General features: G+C 52.5%; 8 protein-coding genes across 9 annotated transcripts; 4 read left to right on the forward strand and 4 right to left on the reverse strand.

The window, feature by feature from the left end:
* Positions 1–593: 593 nt before the first annotated feature.
* CKM354_001153700 (uncharacterized protein) lies at positions 594–2,360 on the forward strand (the record flags this gene model as incomplete). The annotated part of the gene is made up of 1 exon (XM_044807030.1): positions 594–2,360. The coding sequence occupies one exon, from the start codon at positions 594–596 to the stop codon at positions 2,358–2,360; it is 1,767 nt and encodes a 588-aa protein (XP_044662965.1).
* Positions 2,361–2,791: 431 nt separating this feature from the next.
* Positions 2,792–4,543, reverse strand: CKM354_001153800 (uncharacterized protein; the record flags this gene model as incomplete). Its single annotated transcript, XM_044807031.1, has 1 exon — positions 2,792–4,543. One exon carries the CDS (start codon positions 4,541–4,543, stop codon positions 2,792–2,794), a length of 1,752 nt encoding a protein of 583 aa, XP_044662966.1.
* Positions 4,544–6,410: 1,867 nt separating this feature from the next.
* CKM354_001153900 (uncharacterized protein) lies at positions 6,411–8,642 on the forward strand (the record flags this gene model as incomplete). Of its 2 annotated transcripts, XM_044807032.1 has the most annotated exons (4): positions 6,411–6,453; positions 6,733–6,887; positions 6,936–7,336; positions 7,391–8,642. In XM_044807032.1, 4 exons carry the CDS (start codon positions 6,411–6,413, stop codon positions 8,640–8,642), a joined length of 1,851 nt encoding a protein of 616 aa, XP_044662967.1. The 2 variants fall into 2 exon arrangements, with proteins under 2 accessions (XP_044662967.1, XP_044662968.1); XM_044807033.1 differs by lacking the exon at positions 6,411–6,453 and having other exon boundaries at positions 6,672–6,887.
* Positions 8,643–9,610: 968 nt separating this feature from the next.
* Positions 9,611–10,819, forward strand: CKM354_001154000 (uncharacterized protein; the record flags this gene model as incomplete). The annotated part of the gene is made up of 1 exon (XM_044807034.1): positions 9,611–10,819. The coding sequence occupies one exon, from the start codon at positions 9,611–9,613 to the stop codon at positions 10,817–10,819; it is 1,209 nt and encodes a 402-aa protein (XP_044662969.1).
* A 511-nt stretch (positions 10,820–11,330) lies between these two features.
* CKM354_001154100 (uncharacterized protein) lies at positions 11,331–12,080 on the reverse strand (the record flags this gene model as incomplete). The annotated part of the gene is made up of 4 exons (XM_044807035.1): positions 11,331–11,370; positions 11,424–11,608; positions 11,663–11,755; positions 12,078–12,080. The coding sequence occupies 4 exons, from the start codon at positions 12,078–12,080 to the stop codon at positions 11,331–11,333; spliced, it is 321 nt and encodes a 106-aa protein (XP_044662970.1).
* A 462-nt stretch (positions 12,081–12,542) lies between these two features.
* On the reverse strand, positions 12,543–13,353 carry CKM354_001154200 (uncharacterized protein; the record flags this gene model as incomplete). The annotated part of the gene is made up of 4 exons (XM_044807036.1): positions 12,543–12,677; positions 12,736–13,004; positions 13,060–13,233; positions 13,284–13,353. 4 exons carry the CDS (start codon positions 13,351–13,353, stop codon positions 12,543–12,545), a joined length of 648 nt encoding a protein of 215 aa, XP_044662971.1.
* Positions 13,354–13,981: 628 nt separating this feature from the next.
* On the reverse strand, positions 13,982–14,452 carry CKM354_001154300 (uncharacterized protein; the record flags this gene model as incomplete). Its single annotated transcript, XM_044807037.1, has 1 exon — positions 13,982–14,452. The coding sequence occupies one exon, from the start codon at positions 14,450–14,452 to the stop codon at positions 13,982–13,984; it is 471 nt and encodes a 156-aa protein (XP_044662972.1).
* A 629-nt stretch (positions 14,453–15,081) lies between these two features.
* Positions 15,082–18,093, forward strand: CKM354_001154400 (uncharacterized protein; the record flags this gene model as incomplete). The annotated part of the gene is made up of 1 exon (XM_044807038.1): positions 15,082–18,093. The coding sequence occupies one exon, from the start codon at positions 15,082–15,084 to the stop codon at positions 18,091–18,093; it is 3,012 nt and encodes a 1,003-aa protein (XP_044662973.1).
* Between the last annotated feature and the right edge of the window lie 148 nt (positions 18,094–18,241).

Here is an 18,241-nt window from a genome sequence, read left to right on the forward strand (position 1 = left end):
TATATCAAAACTCTCCTCTTGTAGGTCAGCAGATCAGGCTGCTGACCATACAACCAGGGGCGAAAGACGACCCAATCAAATGCAACCTTTCCGTGGTTGACTGGAAACACCTTCCGGAATATGAGGCTTTGTCCTATGCTTGGGGTTCACCAACGGAGCAACTTTGCAAAATACGGCTTGATGGCACGATCATCTTTGTCACGCGCAACCTCAGGAATGCGCTTTCTGCATTCCGTCATGTCAGTGAACCTCGTGTTCTGTGGGTGGATGCATTGTGCATAAATCAATATTCGACCGCGGAGAAAAGTCGTCAGATTCGACTCATGGATCAGATATATTCCCGGGCGATTTTGGTCAAGATATGGCTAGGAGAAGAATCGGAACCGGAAGATGCACAGAATGAGCCAATGTTTTTACGAGATCTGATTAGCAGAGACTCCCGTCCTGTTTTCCTCGAAACCTTCACATATGGTAGAGAGACTGGGCGAGTTTATAAGCACTTTCGGCGAGCTGTGGAGAGACGCAAAGGAGATGAATTGTGTCACAGGAGTAGTGACACCATTATTGCCTTACCACGTCCCTTCCATTTCAGCATGGAAGTCAACGTGGCAGCGGAAGTGGAAGATCTCCTTGCCCTTCTCGACGGGCACCGTCGGTGCAAGAGCAACGACACCTGGGTCCAGGATGGTGCAAAAGACGACAACGTGGCCATAACATTCTGCTGGCTCCATGCGTGGGCCAGAAACGCACATGTGACAGGCCTGGCGGTGCTTGAAGACTTTTGTTACAGGCGAAATATCCTCAAAGTCCTCAGCGCCATAACACGCCGGCCGTGGTGGAACCGAACCTGGACCATCCAGGAGATTGGCCTGGCGCAGAAATCCGATGTTGTGTTGGGAGGCCTTGGTGCTCCATGGGGCATGCTCACAGCTGCCGCTGCCAACATTGTCACCCATCGCCTCAATTGCTGTACCGCTGCCTTTGCGGAATTCGCAGTGGGCGAGGTAGATGTTATCCTGGAGTTTTGTCGCAAGGTCCTGGACATCGAGAACACTCGACGATTGTGCAAGAGTGAGTCCAGCCCGCAGCCGAGTGTCACAGGTCATACAGTTCCACCTACAATCCCTATTTCCCAGGATTTATGGCTGCTCTGGTTCACTCGCCCCCGAGAAGCTTTTGACGCAAGGGATAAGATTTTTGGTCTGCGGGGAGTCATGAAATCGTGGAGCGCCGGACTCCCCATCGAGCCTGATTACTCTAAACCAGCTCAAAATGTTTTCCGGGACCTGACTACTGCTCTAATCGACCAGACCAAGGGTTACGACGTCCTTATAGGCAATCTTGGAAAATCTGCGTATCCTGAACTTCCGCAATGGTTGCGCAATTTGGATTCATTGTCGATAGACATGCCCGAGTTCACGTCCTCCGGACAAGACCAACACCCGAATGAACATCCCGAACTCGTCCAGTTGAAGCGCTTGGCTGAGTACAGCCCCTCTTACGTCGATCAAGTCCCTTCATGGGTGCCAGACTTCGCCGCTCCAGCTTCCACTTTCGAGCGAGAACGTGTAGATCGCGCATCACTGTACTCCGCATCATCAGCCAGCGTTGCGCCTCCACCACGGATTCTTGCTGGCATTGCTCTCGAAGTACACACTCTGCCCGTGGACAGAATCAAACATGTCGGTCCGGTAATGATCGTCGCGCGAGAGGCCTCTTTCAACCCCATTCTCAAGCAATGGGTAAATTTGATGATCTGTGATGCCGCGGAGCGTGGCTATGACCTGAAATCACTCGGGGACCGAGATTACCTTAACGGCGGTAACATGATATGCGCGTGGCAGCGAACCATCTGTATGGATTCCATCCCCACGACGGACGCCCAAGTCGGACAGACGACACGCTATCGCCGACCAGACGATTATGCCGATGCTCTTACTCATCAACGTTGGGCGGAAGGCATACTTGATGCGGATGACTACGATGCAATCTTCGGCTTGAGAACAGGATTAAATGCGAAGATCCCGGCTCCACCTGGTGACTCGGAAACGGCACTTTTCGGTGCATCAGTCAAGTCCGCGACATTCTTGCGATGCTTCTTCATCACCGAGCGCGGGTATTTTGGTCTAGGACCCAGCCAAGCACGTGTAGGCGACGAGGTAAAAGTCTTCCTTGGTGGACGTGTTCCCTTTCTCGTGAGAGCTATCGGTGCAGCAAGTGTGCCAGCTGTATTGTCCGCGCAGGCCGATGCATGCTTTAGTCTTGTAGGCGATTGTTTTCTGCAAGGTATCATGGACGGGGAGAGGCCGTTGCAAGCGGTGCGCAGAGGTGAAGAATGTCAAGCTTGCTATCTTATTTGAGGATTCATGGCGGGATGTGTGTCTTCAGTGGAGTTGGTACCCCCTTTTTAGATCGATGATTGTCGCTTGCCGTTCGTCGCCTGGCCGAGTGGTGTGTTTTGAGTCTTCGCAAGATAATGTTCTGTAGTCATGATGCCAAACTAGAGGCACCTGCGATTCAGCGGAAGTTACAAAGTGGAAGGTGCTTACGCGACTGCACATGGAAGCAAAGATAGCTTTTTTCCAATATTTCGAGCCGCAGGCAATTAGACACCGCGCGGCGTGCTGATGAGCTCAAGCATAAGAATGGCCTTATTTCTATCCTCCATAAGCGTAAATTCATCCTCATCTAGTTTCCGGAAGTTCGACCGGGTCATAGGAATGCATACTGCGCGTAAACACTTCCCACTTTGACAGTGGGTCGCTTTGCGTCTGACGTGCCTAACTCTCCTTCATGTCCCAGCAAGTTTCAATCCATAGACCTCCGGCTTGAACCACTCAACAAGTAGATCCTGCAGCACTTCCTGCGCCAGCCTCTTCGCCTGCTCCGATGTATCACCCTTGCCTTCGATGTAGAGCTTAATCTTCGGCTCCGTCCCAGACCCTCTCACAGTGAAAACCACATTCTCCAACTCACAAGTGATCATCTGCGCACTGGCGTCAACTGGCAGAATCGGCTTGTTGTCCGGCGTCCCACTATCATATCCAATCGTCAAATCCCTCCATCGCAGAACCTCACGTTTCCCAAGCTTAGTTGGTCGAGATCCAGCATTCAACTTGCGAATATCATCGAAAGCTCGATTCGTAATTTCCGGTGCAGGCGAGATCAGATATGTATTCGCATCCTCAAAATATCCATACGTCTGATACAATTGATGCAGCTTCTGCCAAGGCGTCATACCTTGCTTTTTCCATCTTTGCCACGCGGTAAGGAAGACAGCAGCAGCTGCTATGCCATCTTTGTCCCAGACGACAGTAGGGAACATGAAGCCGATGGCTTCTTCAAAGGCGAAGGCGGGGTCGTAGCCTTGTTTTTGTAAGTCTTGTGCGACGTTACCGAGCCATTTGAAGCCGGTTAAGGTGTCTTGGAAGTGGAAGCCTTCTTTTGCGGCCATGCTTGCTAGCATGCGGGATGAGACTGTGGAGGCGAGCATTGCTAGTTTTGATTTGTCGCCTTTGTAGGTTTCGAAAACGTGGGAGGCGAAGAGGATGCCGATTTGGTTTCCTGTGAATTGATGGTATTGGCCTTTTGCGACGCGCTGTGCGAAAGAAAATCGATCGGCGTCAGGATCGTTGGCGATGATGATATCGGTGTTGTTCCTATTGGCCTCTTCTATTGCCAGACCAAGTGCACCTTTCTCCTCTGGATTTGGGAATGGCACTGTGGAGAATTCGGGATCGGGTTCTGCTTGCGCCTTTACTTCTCGCATGAAGTGCCCTCGGAACCAGAGCATGTAGGCGATTTGCTTCATCATGGTCAACCCCACTCCATGCATTGCCGTGTATGTGAAAGGCATGGCCTGTTCGACCGATGGAAGTGGCCAGACCAGTTCGCGAATGTGGTCGAGATATGACTTTGCAGTCTCGGAGAACACATTTTGCACACGTTCGTGGCTATCGACCAGTTTCGTATCCCATGTCAAGATCTGCTTGACGTTATCGATAGCTTGAGCGATTCCGGCATCGTGGGGCGGGATAATCTGGCTACCATTGCCCCAGTACACCTTGTACCCATTATCGTTCTTGGGATTATGGCTAGCGGTGACCATGACGCCAGCCACTGCCTTGAAATTGGTGACCGCAAACGGGACCATGGGCGTGTGGCAGATCTGACCGAACCACAGAACTTTCATGCCTTTCTCGAGGAAGGTGGCAGCAGCGAGGCGAGCAAATTTCTCGGAGTTGTACCTTGCATCGTATCCTACAGCAACGGCCAGCTCCTGAGGAGGAGTGGGAGCATGTTGCTCGATGACATAGTCCGCCAGTCCTTGGGATGCTTGGAGCACGGTCAACGAGTTCATGTGGGCAAAGCCGGCTTTCATGGAGGATCGCAGACCGGCAGTTCCGAAAGCTATCCGTTTTCGCAGTCGGAGTTCTAGTTCGATCTGGTCATCTTTCTCGAGTAATTCCTCAATCTGGCTTCTTGTTTCGTGGTCTTTGTCTTGCTCAAGCCACTGGCGCGCGAGCTCTATTGTGGACGCCATGGCCGCGACAGAGATGGCAGAAACGCCTCACCAGATTGTTCAAGATCTGTTCTTTTGGTGAGAGGCAGATTATTCGTTGTTGTCAGCACAAAGGCAGCTTCGGAGACACGTGAAGTTTTAGCTATCGCGGCGGCGCTCGCCACGACCGTCTCGCAATTCCAGCAATCATGACGTGTCGCAGCTCGCCGCGGTCATGGCTGGGCATGGACGTGGACGACTGTTTCAATGATCGAATGAGAAAGTTGCCGTCGGCCAGTAGCTGCTGCCTATATCATCACACGCTCCTCAACACCTGCTCTCAACGCGTGAGCTCAAGAGCAAGGTTGTGAAATGACTGTGTTTGTCAGAGGGCTTGGCAGTGGTCAGATGTGGATTACAGACATATTCGTGGTTTTATGGAGGTCAAACATATTCTTCTGGTATGCCGTGAGCCGGAGCACAGTGAAGCATACAAGAAACAAAAGAGATCGAAGATTGTGTGGGTTACTTTGCATCCCCCACATGGAGAAGATACAGCCTATAGAAGTTGCCAAGCAATGCCCATATCTAGGCAGAGCGGTGGCCAGAGCAGAATTGCGATACCGCCTCTCGAGCCAATTCATCATCGTACTCCCAGGGAAACCAGTTCTCTTGATCCAATCGCGGCCGAAGAGACCTTGTCCACTCACCGGTACTGCCGTGTTCTCTCATGGAGTGTCCGGCCCATTCGGCCCGCAACTTGAACATATGCTGTGTATCACACTCCGTTCTCGAGGCCCGCAACGCCGGCAATCTTTCTCGAGGATCCAGATGCTGACGGAGCCATTGAGAGCCTCTACCAAGTTATGTGGCACACAGAGCTCACCGACTTCTGTATATTTCTCGACGGTGGTCGAGCAGGTCTGTGGGTGCTTCACGAATAGAGAGCGTTCCTTTCTTGGTCATGTCGAAGGTGGTGACGCCTGGTCGATGAGCAGCTCTTGTCATCCCCGAGATACCTCGCCCACCACAGTGGGATCTGGGACCGAGATGTCGATACCCGCCGAGATCGTGCAGCAAGAAAGACGCGGCCGGGACCTCGTGGCTAGCGGTCAGCTCCCGGGCTCAACACCGCATTCGAGAAGTCGGAAGCGAACGATTTGGCCGATATGCGTGCGACCTTGTGTTAGTAGTGCTCAGTCTCGCCCCTTGTTGCCACAAAGTTGATGTCGACGTGGCTGTGGACGCACACCGCCGGAGTGCCACGTCAAGATTGCCGCTCGCGCTCGGCAGTCGGAACTCTGTCTGCCCTCCCGTGACCTCATCCGCTGCACGCTGCGAACTCTCCTGGCCGTGCAGTAACCGCAATGCTCTCTGTCCATGTCGTGCAGTGCATTCTCAGTCCGCGGTGAGGTGATGTTGCTCATCATCATGGCGAGGTTGCACGAGACTCGTCCCATATCGGAAACTAGACCCACAACCGCCTCCGGATGCTCCTAAACGACACCTTTTCCAGCAACATGGAATCTTCACCTCCCATCCTGCCAGGATCTTCAGCCTCCACCCGACAGACTTCGCTGGGACAGCCCTACCACCTTGCACTTCTAGCTTCGAACCGTATCTGCGGCCTGCAGTTCTTGGTCTAAGTTCCGAAGCTCTGGGAGTCGTGGACAACCACTCACCTGTAACCACTCACACGCCGCCCGTGGCAGCAACGCCACGCAGTGACAAGGAGCGTGGGTTGATCGACACGCAGCGCTGTCGAACGAGTACATCGCCGTGTATCTCCCATTTTGGGTATAGAGCACGCCATACCTCCAATCACAACACCCCAGCAAGCACTGCTTGACCGCATTATTCCGGGAAACATAGTTCTATCGAAAGAAGGCAAAGCTTCGGAAGCGGCTGCATGCCTTGGATGATATCAGAGCGTCTGCTCAGACGCCTTCCTTGTAAGTTGTTCTCCATTCGCCCACTTCCTGTATCACCACCACTAGCGTATGATCCTCCTGTGAATGGAGACGTTACGGCATGGTGTCACGGGACGCCACATGCAGAGCTACTCACCTCGTGGACGAGGTGAATCGGCGGTAAAGGGATCGTCAAACTTATGAGAGCCTGCGCTTGTTCGCTGTGACTTGACAACAACCCCCAACCACCAACGAGCATCATGGAACCTGTTCACTACAAGGATGACGTGAAATCAGAGAAGAAGCTTATTCCTTCAACAGTCACTCCTTATGGTCAGCAATATTCTCAGTTACCTACCGAAGATCCTTCCGTACCATACACAAACGCTCCGCAAAATGCAGCACGACCGGGAACAAATTATACACGCATACGAGACGAAGATGATCGGGAACTTGCTCGCATAGGCTATGAACCGGTATGTTCTTCTCGACAGCTAATTGGATGTCACGCTGACCAATACCAGGAGCTCAGACGCGAGTTTGGTAGATGGTCTACACTTTCGTACGCAATATCAATCCTCGGAGTGCTCGGTTCTCAACCCGCTACATATGGCGTGCCCATCAGTCTCGGAGGGCCATCGACTGCCGTCTGGGCATGGTTCATCGGTTCTATCATGGCATACATGATCGCAAGTTGCGTAGCTGAGCTTGTATCAGCGTATCCGACTGCCGGTGGCATGTACTTCGTGCCTGCGAAGATTGTACCACAGAAGCACCTTCCCATTTGGACCTGGATCATTGGTTGGTGCAACTTCCTTGGTCAAGCTTGCGGAGTGGCATCGATAGCCTATACTTTGGGTCAGATGACGCTGGCCATGAGGAGTATCAGATCGAGACTGGTTGATGGGGCCTATGAATTCTCGCCGTAAGTTATGCATCGGCAGTCCGTTGAGATGTGTAGCTGAATTTCTTTTTGCAGGCAACCATACCAGATTGTGATCATTGCTCTGGGCATGCTCGTTGTGTTTGGAGTCATCTGCTCGCTAACAACAAAAGGCTTGCATCGATTGATCATTTGGTTCGCACCGATCAATATACTGGCTACCATTGGCATCATCATCACATTACTCGTAATGACTGAAGACAAGCGCGATGCGAGTTTCGTCTTCATGGATGTCAGAGATGGATCTGGCTATGGCTCGAAAGGCTTCTCCTTCCTGCTCGGCTTCCTTAACGTAGCTTGGGTCATGACTGACTACGATGGGACCACCCACATGTCCGAAGAGACTCACGACGCTGCTATCCGCGGGCCAGACTCGATTCGCTGGGCGGTAATAATATCAGGTGTGCAGGGCTTCGCCCTGAACGTCGTCTTCACCTTCTGTCTTACGGAAACGTACATGGATGACATCGTTGGATCACCGACAGGACTTCCAATTGCACAAATCTTCCTGAACGCCGCTGGCAAAGATGGAGCAACTGTCATGCTCTTCTTTGTCATGCTGATCCAATTCTTTACCGGCGCGTCAGCTATGCTTGCCAACTCACGCATGGCATATGCTTTCGCGAGAGACGAGGCGTTACCGTTTTCGAACATCTGGAGTAAAGTAAACGGGATGACAGGGACACCTCTGTACGCTGTCTGGTTCGTAGTTGGCTTTTGCGGCTGTCTGAACCTCATCGGTATTGGCTCAACACAAACAATCACGGCCATCTTCAATCTATGCGCGCCTTGCCTGGACCTCAGCTATATCGCTGTGATTCTGGCTCGCTTGATCTACGAGGACTCTAATACTTTTGTCCCTGGTCCTTATACACTCGGCAAATGGTTGCCAACCAAGCCTCGAAGCATCATTGCAATCAGCTGGGTCTTGCTCATTAGCGTTGTGCTTTTCTGCCCGACAACCATACCTGTTACAGCAACGAACATGAATTATGCTGTCGTTGTGGCGGCAGCCGTTGCAGTATTTGCCCTTTCCTGGTGGTTCCTAGGTGCTAACAAATATTACACCGGGCCACGACTGAGGAAGTTTGAGGATATTGGAAATGTGCTTCCCATGCCGCATGGTCAACCAGATCAGGAGTCCCAAGCTTCTTCGATACCTGTCTCGAAACCACCGGCATACTCGAGTCCACGAACAAGTAGCGACGGAGGACCAGGATCGCCAACCGAGCGGACGCCCCTGCAAGGAAGCGCCAATGCGCGGTATGATGGTGGGAGTGCCGTCTAAATCCCACGAGCGCAGCCTGGGCTTTTCACTTTCGTACGATGGCAATAACTGAATTTTGAAATGTACACAAAGAACTACACCGCTTCGTTGAACGGGTATACATGACGATGTAGCATACCGTCGAAGTGCACGAACGCGAGTTTTCGGCTCTCGGAATAGCTGGTCGCGACATTTCTCACAGTCAGCGAAGCTCTCCCTCCTCTGACGACGGAGCTGACTTGTACATACAGTGACTCCATGTAAAATAGGGCAAGGCGCCCGCCCAAGGGATCTTGGGCGAGCCCTCTGCGAGCACATATCTCAGCATCGGGACCTAGACTTTGCCAATATCGATGCCAAGACAGAGTCAGGTGAATGAAAAGACGCGCTTGCAATATTCGTGACGTTGCTGACACGCAGCGTATCGAAGTCAGCATCGAAATCGTCTGGGAAATGCCTTGTTCGGCTGCACAACAATTGTGCATTTGATTGACGCAGAAGTGGGTGGTACCGTGCTGCGGTGCCTGGAATCCAACTCAAGTCTGCTCCTCAGCCAAGCGCTCCCTGACCCACGCGGCTACTCTGTTCACCTCTGCGCCACCAGGGACGGCCCCGCTTTCGAAGTCTCTGTATTGTCGCGAGATGCTATTGTCTTCTATAGCGTCTTTACTCTAGTAGAAGTTCAGGTTTTGACATCGACACTCTCCCATCTTTGCTCTCGAACATATCTACCCGCATCCAATCTTATGCGCCTACCACTCGAAGGCCTCTCGATCTAGAGCCTTCATTCTTCCCCACTTCGGAGCTGCTGGCAGGTAAGTGTTGTTCGATGTCCCCCGAATGATCAATGCTGATGGTCGCCAGCGACTCGAATCTGTACCACCGCATCCACTTACCACTCGATCTTGTACTCCAATAGCAGTGCTCGATCCACTGCTGCATCATCCGCATATCTTCCAACTCGAGGGACCACATCGTCGCTGGCGACAATGTATCGTCCCAACCTCACCGTCGACTGTGCCCTTGCCCGGCTCACCAAGGAGCTGGCACAGACCTCACCACTTCCTAGCACGCCAACGACCGCCCGCTCCATCAACGTCCCAGCCACGAAGCTTACCAGTATTGCATACTCGCCCGTATCCAAGGAGACATCCGACCGAGACGAGCCCTTCGATTTCCAAGCTCTGCCACCTGAGCTGCGTAACAAGATCTATCATATCGCTCTCACTCACGATGTGTCCGAGGGGATGATTCCTAACACAGCGCTCCTGCGAACATGCAAGCAAATCCACGATGAAGCCTCTCTCCTGATCGAAGACTTGGGCCGCATCACTCTCGATGTCGAAGTCGGTGAGCATGGTACTCTGCAGGTCCGCGGCAACGTTCAAGGCGGCATAAAAGTCTTCGACAACTTCTCACCATTGGCCGAGTACTCTGGCATTTTCCCCAACTACCTTCACCGCTTCTCAAAAGTGGACATTTCCATCAAACTGGCAGACCAAGACGACAAAGACACCCCAAGCGACCTATACCTCCAGACATTCGGCGCCGTCAATCGATTTCTCCTCAGCCTCGCCGATGAACTGAAATCACAAGACCGTCTCCATCGGCCGACCAACCAGCCACGCAAACCCACCATAACCATCAAAATCCAATCAACCTGTCTCGCACTCGAAACCCGCACCACCTTAGCCGAAGACCTCCTCTACCCCCTCGCCAAAATCCCCCTCACCTACAACCTCTCCATCCTGGAAAACTCCCTCTCCGCAGAGACACACGACCTCTTCGCCGCCCTCCGCGAACACCACAACCGTCCAGCCTCCACCATCGCCCCAGAAGTCCACTACAACCTCCTAACCCAATGGAAACTCACCAAAACATCCTATCTCAACCTCCAACCCAACCACCAACGCATCCGTCTATCCAGAACAGCCCCTCGCCGCACCGTGGCATTACTCCGCCTCAAACATTTCGGCAAAGCGTGTCATCATTTGCTTGAGTCGGTGATTGAGGATCGCGCGATTGTTTTCTCGCAGAGGAGTGAGAATCGGGTCTATGGGACGTTGGTGACGTTGCAGCGTGTTCTGCAGACTTTGGGAAGAGAGAGGCAGTTGAGTGTGGAAGAATTGCAGGAGGAGTGTGAGGGTATTGAGATGGGGTTTGCGAGGATGGTGGGGGATAAGTCGCCTTTGGCTTGAGTGTGGCGTCTCTTCTGGATGGTGGCGATGGACTGTGCTCGTGGTGATTGGGTGTGGTATGAGGTGGTGAAGCGACATTTGGTTGGAGGTGTGGATGAGGCGATTTGGTGCGATTTGATGGTTTAAGGGGCGTGAGCGATTTGATCTGGGATTTCCCTCGGCTCGCTCAGGATTTATGACTGATGATGGTGATCCGATTTGGTGGAACTCAACCCTGCATTGCGTAGAAGAGCGATGGGAGAAAAGCAATTGGTGATAGATTTTTCGGCTCCTGTCCTCTTCTCGAGCTGACGTAGGAAGCGAAAGTCTTGATTTCGGAAAAGTTCGGGAGCCTAGGCGTCAGCTGCATCATTTGCACGAAGGTGATATGAGACATGAAAGTAATATAGGCGTCAAGTAGATGGTCATGAATTCGATGTAAGCTGCATGGAGACTAATCTGGGTCTCTACACGCCTTGCTGTCCGTCCCAAATCCCTTAGCCGTACGCCATGATCAGAAGGATGAAACCATCTAGAACACAAGAGCGGCACCCTTGGTCTTCTTGTCACCACTGCAGAAAAGTCAGTAAAAGCTGTGACAAAGGTGCCGACGATTTTGACGTACCCCAACTCGAAGTGCTTGCAACGCTTGAGAGCGAGCTGAGCCTTGGTCTTGCACTGAGTGCATTCTAATCGGAGCACGACCTTCTTGGTAGTCTTTGCCTTCTTGTGGAACACAGGCTTGGTCTGACCACCATAACCGGACTGTTTGCGGTCGTAACGACGCTTACCCTGGGCGAACAGGGAGGCCTATACAGTATAAGCAACTGCTTTGACAGCAAGAATTGCAAGAGCAGCACATACCTTTCCAGCCTTGTACTGGGTGACCTTGTGCTGGGTGTGCTTCTTGCAGTCCTTGCCCTTGCAGTAGGTGCGGCGAGTCTTTGGTACGTTCACCTGTAGACATTGCGTGGTTAGCATTGTCGTGCTTTTACAGGGACGTCACGTTGAGCGAGGTCAACGCGGCTCTCCGATGGAATTTCTTCCATCCACCTTCGCACCACGAGAGCGCAAAGGTGTTCCGCATATGATATGTATCCTTTCTACAGCCAGGCTGCTAACATCGACATTACACTTTGCGACGCATAAAAGCGATGCGCATTGCGCTTGACCAGCTTTGCCTCCTCTTTTCACCAACTCATTCCTCCTCTTGCGATACCATTGCGAATCGGAGAGCGGCGTCGTTCGTTCATCGTGCCGTATTCGAGCAGTTTCTTACCATCTTGGCGGTATTGCTCCGGTGTTGAGGTCGTTGGGTGGTGGTGGAAGTGCTGACGTTCTGTATCGACACCAGCGGGCAAATTCGATGTTCGGTGGGCACGTTTTGCTTGGCGCCGCGGAATGGGCCGCACTTTCCCTGCCAGACACGAACAGCAAGTGCATCCTCACAACTTGCACGCGTACTGGTCATGCGAGCAACATTGAATTCATCATAATGGTGAACCGTGTTAGAGCAACCAGCTGTGCAGGCTGCACATCAGATCGCTTCGCGCACATGATCAATCACAAGTGAGTGAAAAGGAGAGAGTCGAGATCTTGCAAGGCTCTACTTTGTGGTTGAAGATTGTACGAGCAATTAATTCGTCAGAAATCCGTGAGATCGTAGACTCTGCAAACTACCTATCACTAGCCATCGAAAGTTCAATGTCAAGCTGTCGCATAAATGTCCTGTGCACCAGTATGCTCATCGCTTCGCCTTGGTATTAATGTTCCTCGTCGCCTTGATCTGCGCTCCAACAGCACTGACTGGTCTTGCTTGCTGCGCAGCCCGAGTCGCTGTCTGTCCCAGCTTCGACAGTCCAGCAGGTCCCTTGGTGGTCTGAGCACACTGCTCAGCATATCTTTACAATTGGCCATATGCAGAGCAGCTACGCTACCTGTGCAAGAATCGCAAAAGCACTCATTACAGCCGCGGAGCCGATCAATCCAGCCCGTACGGCATTCTGTCCACTCCACTTCTTGATGAGGTCGAGGGTCTCTTGGTCGCCGGGAGCGTTGGAACTACCATTTGCCTTGGCAACCAGAGGATCGAGAGTTGTTGGACCCATGACTGCAAACGTAAAAGGCACAATAGACGGAGCAAGCACTGCTGCTGTTGCGTAGAGCACTGAAGGAGAGACTGGATAGCGGCCTACGATACCTCGAGCTATGAGACTTTGTAAGCACTCGTTATGCGATTCTCCACACGGAACGATACATACTTTGGACTGCAAGGAAACCAAAACATGCTGCACAGGTAATGGCAAATGGCGGTGCGAATGACTTTCCGAGATCAAAAGCTTTCTGCCATTGCTTCGCCGCGAATTTGGCGTTCTCCTTTGAGGCTCCAGTCTCAACTACGGGAATTGCCAGGATCGTGAACGAGGTGATGTATGCTGTCTTGCGTCAATTATACTCAGGTCTGAGGATCATGCCTCGCGCTTACCTGTCAGGAACGACGCGCTCGAAAGGCCAATGATGGCCGCAGCTGGCACGAATTTCTGGAGGGTGCTCATCGTGTCCGCCTGGAAGCTGTGAGGGCAGTGCTGGAAACTGAAGTCGAAGGATTGAAAACAGTAAGTGCAAAAGTGGCCGTCCCAGAATTGTATCGAAAGATGGGTCTTACTAAGTACTTCTCTCTGCCTAGTAACGCGCGCCTTGCTCCGGCGGTGGGACGGAGCTTTGGTCACTGCGATGTCTGGTGAGGTGTGAAGTCTGGCCCACCTTCGAAGTTGGCGTCGCATTGGCAAGGGTCTACGGACTTTGGCCGGAACCCGAAGCGGAAAGAAAGCAGCAAAATGCATTACGGCTGCGAAAAAGCTCAGCATCAGTCGTGTGGCATTAGAAAATCCGTTACGGTGAAGAAATGGACTTGGAATCGCATGGAAATGCTGCACGTCCTGCACATCTATAGTGTTCTTCTATGAATGTCGTCAAGTCGTAATTCCTGCTGCCTCAAGGCTGACGCTCCGCAGCAGGTTCTAAAGTCGAAGACGTTAATTTCCCCATTCCGAGTGAGCCCAGTCACAGATCGTGAGTGCATGTGTAGGCGCAAAGAAGAAAGGGTGATCCTGCCGAATCTGCGGCAAGGAACCTTGCAGACGAACGTAGGTGCAGGTGCGCAGGTAGCATTGAGAATCAAGTTCAAGATGCCGGCTTGGGTTCAGAGCCCTTCACGAACTTGGTGTGCGTGCCAGAGGCCACGATCTTGCCTCTCTTCCCATCTTCGACCTTGTAGATAATGATCTTGGTGAATGCCACATTGCCGCCGACACGGTCTGCAATGCCTTCAATCTCAATCTCCTCGCCCACCTTGGCGCCGCTCTGATATGTGACGTGGATGTCGAGCGACACTCCGCTGGCAGTCCGCAGGTCCCATGTACTGATGGCCATGCCGCCCGCCCAGTCCACTATGGTGGCAGAGACTGAACCATGAAGACTTCGGGCACTGTTCATGTGTTCCTCGGAGAGTGGCAATCGCGCAACGACATGACCTTTCGTGGCGCTGGTAATCACCACCGGAGTGAGCAAGAACTTGTATATCGGCGACGTTGGAAGCTTCGTCCTCACGAGCTCTTCAATGTGCAGATGCTCGGGCGTCTTTTCTCCAGCCATGATGACAGCTGCGCTTGGGTACAGCTTGTCTGTGGGTGCACGTTAGTAGCTTTCGCTGCAGCAGACAGTATCTGCCATGCCCGCGGAGCCATGGTCGCCTCGAACGGTTGCATGGGCGTTGGTGATGAGATACCTTGATGGGGAGAAGAGATTGAGCGTGTGCGAGATGAAATTGATCGGCGAAGGCGCACAAGCTTTCGCCGGGAGCTCGCGTGATGACGCAGCAAGATGCACGACGCAAAGTGATCTTGGTAACGCGTCCAACTGTCTCCAACCATTTGTCCAGCTGATTGCAGTCATTCCTTCATGTAGCCAGTTCCATGTTTTCTGTGCAGGGTCTCTTCAGCTTCTTACAATCATTAGACATCAATTTCGACGCGAATGCCAGTGCGAGAGTGCTAACATTTCACGAGCTTGGCTGAGACAGCTCACGAGAGAATACGAGAGCATCGATACGCCTGAAATCCACGTTCACATTGGCTCGCCCTCCTCGCCTTCCAGGGCTTTCTGGCTGGGTCCAGCTCGTCAAGAAGAATCTTCCCTCTTGGCTGCCAGAATCGCGACTGCCAGCCAGGCGAACGACTGGGCCCAGGCCACCTTCTGTCTCATGGGCAGATAAGAAACCAGGCATGGCTGCTCAGGAAGAGAATGGGCGAAGCTACCTGAGCAAATTGTCTCCATGGACAAGAAGCCCCATCACAGCTCCCAGTAAGGGTAAGAATGGAGAGCCCGAGGCAGCGCCATTGCAGCAACAGAAGGGAGCCGATCATGTGATAAGCAACAGGCATAGATTGAGCTTGAGGAAATACCCGCGAGACTGCCCGCGACTTCGACCGCAATGGTTCCATGCTGTAGACGTACCGAAGCGAAGACCGACTCCCGGTGGTGTAGTTCCGGATGAAAAGCCGCCTGGAGTGCCCAAGAAATACGCTGCCTTTTCAACAACGGATTCGAAGTCGATTGAAGCGGCTTTTCAAAAGTTGCTAGTAGATGAAGATGCAGAAGACAAATTGAAAGAGCATGGAGGGGACATGGGACAAGCGCGATCAGATGAGAAGCCAAATGCTAGTCTCCGAGAGCGTCAATCTAGCAAGAACGGCATCAAAGTGCCTGTGAACGAAGACTATCTCTTCGATGTCGACGTCGAAAGACGCGAATTGGCTCCCGCGTATTGGCATGGCCCCGTGTATGATGTTCGGAGAGGGACGTGGTTCTTCCAAGAAGGCAACGCGCAAAGGCCCTGTGATGAAAATCTATCAGCACAGCTTGAGGAAGGATACCTGAAAGTCAAAGCCTGGAGGCTGCCTCCTCCGCAATCGAAGGAAACCCCAACAAAGCCGCGTTCGGCCTCGCAGCCTCGATCGCGACCGTCATCATGGACTCCAGGGCAGGACATCACTTCGCTCGCAGAGCAAACTGGTCCGGCGACAGGATCAGGTACAGAACTGCGCAAGAAAGCAGCAGAGGACTCCGCTAGTAAGACTCAGGATTTAGCTCGAGATGAGCACCCTCAGAACACATATCGCTTGTTCGGATCACACATGAATAGTGTGGTGACCTATCAAGATGGCACCACAGCATGGTTATTGACTGATGACTGGATGACACGAATGAATTACAACGTATATCAGCGCTTCACGTCTGGCTTTGCTGGCATCAAAGTTACGCGTGGCTGGATTGATCCTGACCAGAAGAAGGACAGCAAAGACGAGAAGACTGCAAAAACCGCGGAGAACAAGTCGAAGGATACCAAGGATGAGAGCAAGGGCGAAGATGTGGAAGAAAGTAAGGCTGAGCGCGTGAGCACCTCAGAAAATATGCGCCAAAGCTTGCAGCGTCAAATGTCTGCTCTCATGGAAGACCCGAACCACGGCGAAGATCGCGCAAAGCAAGAAGAGGAAGCTCGAAAGCGCGACGAGCGAGAAATCGAGGACGATTACCGCGAAGTCGAGGGAGACAAACAAGGACGAGAGATCGAACACTTGATTCTGGTCACACACGGCATTGGCCAGCGTCTTGGTCTTCGTCTGGAGAGTGTGAATTTCGTTCACGACGTGAACACACTGCGGAAAACACTCAAAGCAGTATATGCTGAATCGCCGGACCTTCGCGCGCTGAATGCCGAACTGGACGATGCTGAAACCGTGAATAGTCGAGTTCAGGTCTTGCCAATCTGTTGGAGACATTTGCTTGATTTTCCCAGACAAAGTCTTCGGCATAATCGCAAAGAGCACGATCTTGGTGACACTGATATAGACGAAGAAGACTATCCCAGCCTTGAGGACATCACCGTCGACGGTGTTCCTGCTGTTCGGAACCTGATCACTGACCTCGCTCTCGACATCTTGTTGTACGATTCTCCTGCTTACAAAGATCACATCTCAGGCTTGGTCTTGAGCGAGCTCAATAGGATATACCACCTGTTTATGGAGCGTAATCCAAAGTTTAACGGCAAGGTCTCACTGGTTGGGCATTCACTTGGCAGTGCGATTATGTTCGATATCTTGTGTCGGCAAGATCAACAGCCGAAACGAAGAGGTGAGCCGACTTTCAAACTCGACTTTCCTGTCGAAGACTTTTACGCTCTTGGTTCGCCAATCGGTCTCTTTCAAATGCTCGGCGGTCGTACTATATCCGCGAGGCCCTCCAAGGATAAGCGTGATCGCGATGGCGGCAGTCTCGGCAGCATGGACGACCCAATGTTGGCTGCTCCGCCTAAGAAGCAAAGAGACTTGACTCCTACGCATGTACAAGGCGAGAATCCTGTGGCACGACCCAAGTGTGGGCAGATCTTCAACATCTTTCATCCTACAGATCCGATTTCTTATCGGCTCGAGCCCTTGATCTCGCCTGCTATGGCTGCATTGAAGCCGCAGCCGCTTCCATATACCAAACGAGGAATCTTCGGAGCGCCTGTGGGACAAGGCTTGACGGGGATAGGGTCTCGCGTCAGTCAGAGTGTGAGCAGCATGTGGACATCTGTCGCATCAAGTCTACTAACGCGAGGCCTCGGATACGGAGAAGAACCGACGAGAGCAGGCGTGCCAGCGGTGAAGAGCAACGTACCACTGTCGAAAGGAAGCGGCACCAACAACCCTGGCATATCGAGCGGTGCCGGTACGAATGTTGCAGCAGGCGTGATACCTACTGCGCCATTGCCCGCCAAAGGCACGGAGGTGAAGCCCATCGGCACAGACAAAGTGAATCAAGTCGCTGCAGACGCTCAAGCATCGCACGATCACAAGCTTCATCCTCCTACCCTCATTGACAACGAGATAACTACACTCTACGGCGACTTTGAAAAACGCCGCAAATCTACTCAGAGCGACGCAGAAACTCGAGATCTTGGAGCAGGCTCTACAAGAGATACTCCAGAGTGGGCCGAAGCCGAAGAACGAGGCAAAAGATTGAGACGGGAAGAAGAGAAGGTTAGGCAATTGAACAGCAACGGTCGCGTTGATTATGCTATCCAGGAGGGAGCTTTCGACATCAATCTGATCGCGGCCATTGCGAGTCACCTGTCGTACTGGAGTGACGAGGATGTCAGCCACTTCATTATTTCACAACTGCTGAGCCGGCATCGCGTTGTGCGACCATCTGCTGGGACCGATGGGAACCCTACTCCAGCGAAGCCGAAGTGAAGGCTGCGAACCTTGTCCTTCGACATGGCCCAAGCCCGCCCGAAAAATCCTACGCTATACCGACATTCATCATTCAATGTGCCAGGCAACCTCGCAGTTGTCTCCGAGAGAGTTTTCGCACAAAGCTGAAATGTCCGACTGGAAATGC

This window comes from Cercospora kikuchii (assembly GCF_019650295.1).
Source record: "Cercospora kikuchii DNA, contig_00008, whole genome shotgun sequence".
Lineage (NCBI taxonomy): Eukaryota > Fungi > Ascomycota > Dothideomycetes > Mycosphaerellales > Mycosphaerellaceae > Cercospora > Cercospora kikuchii.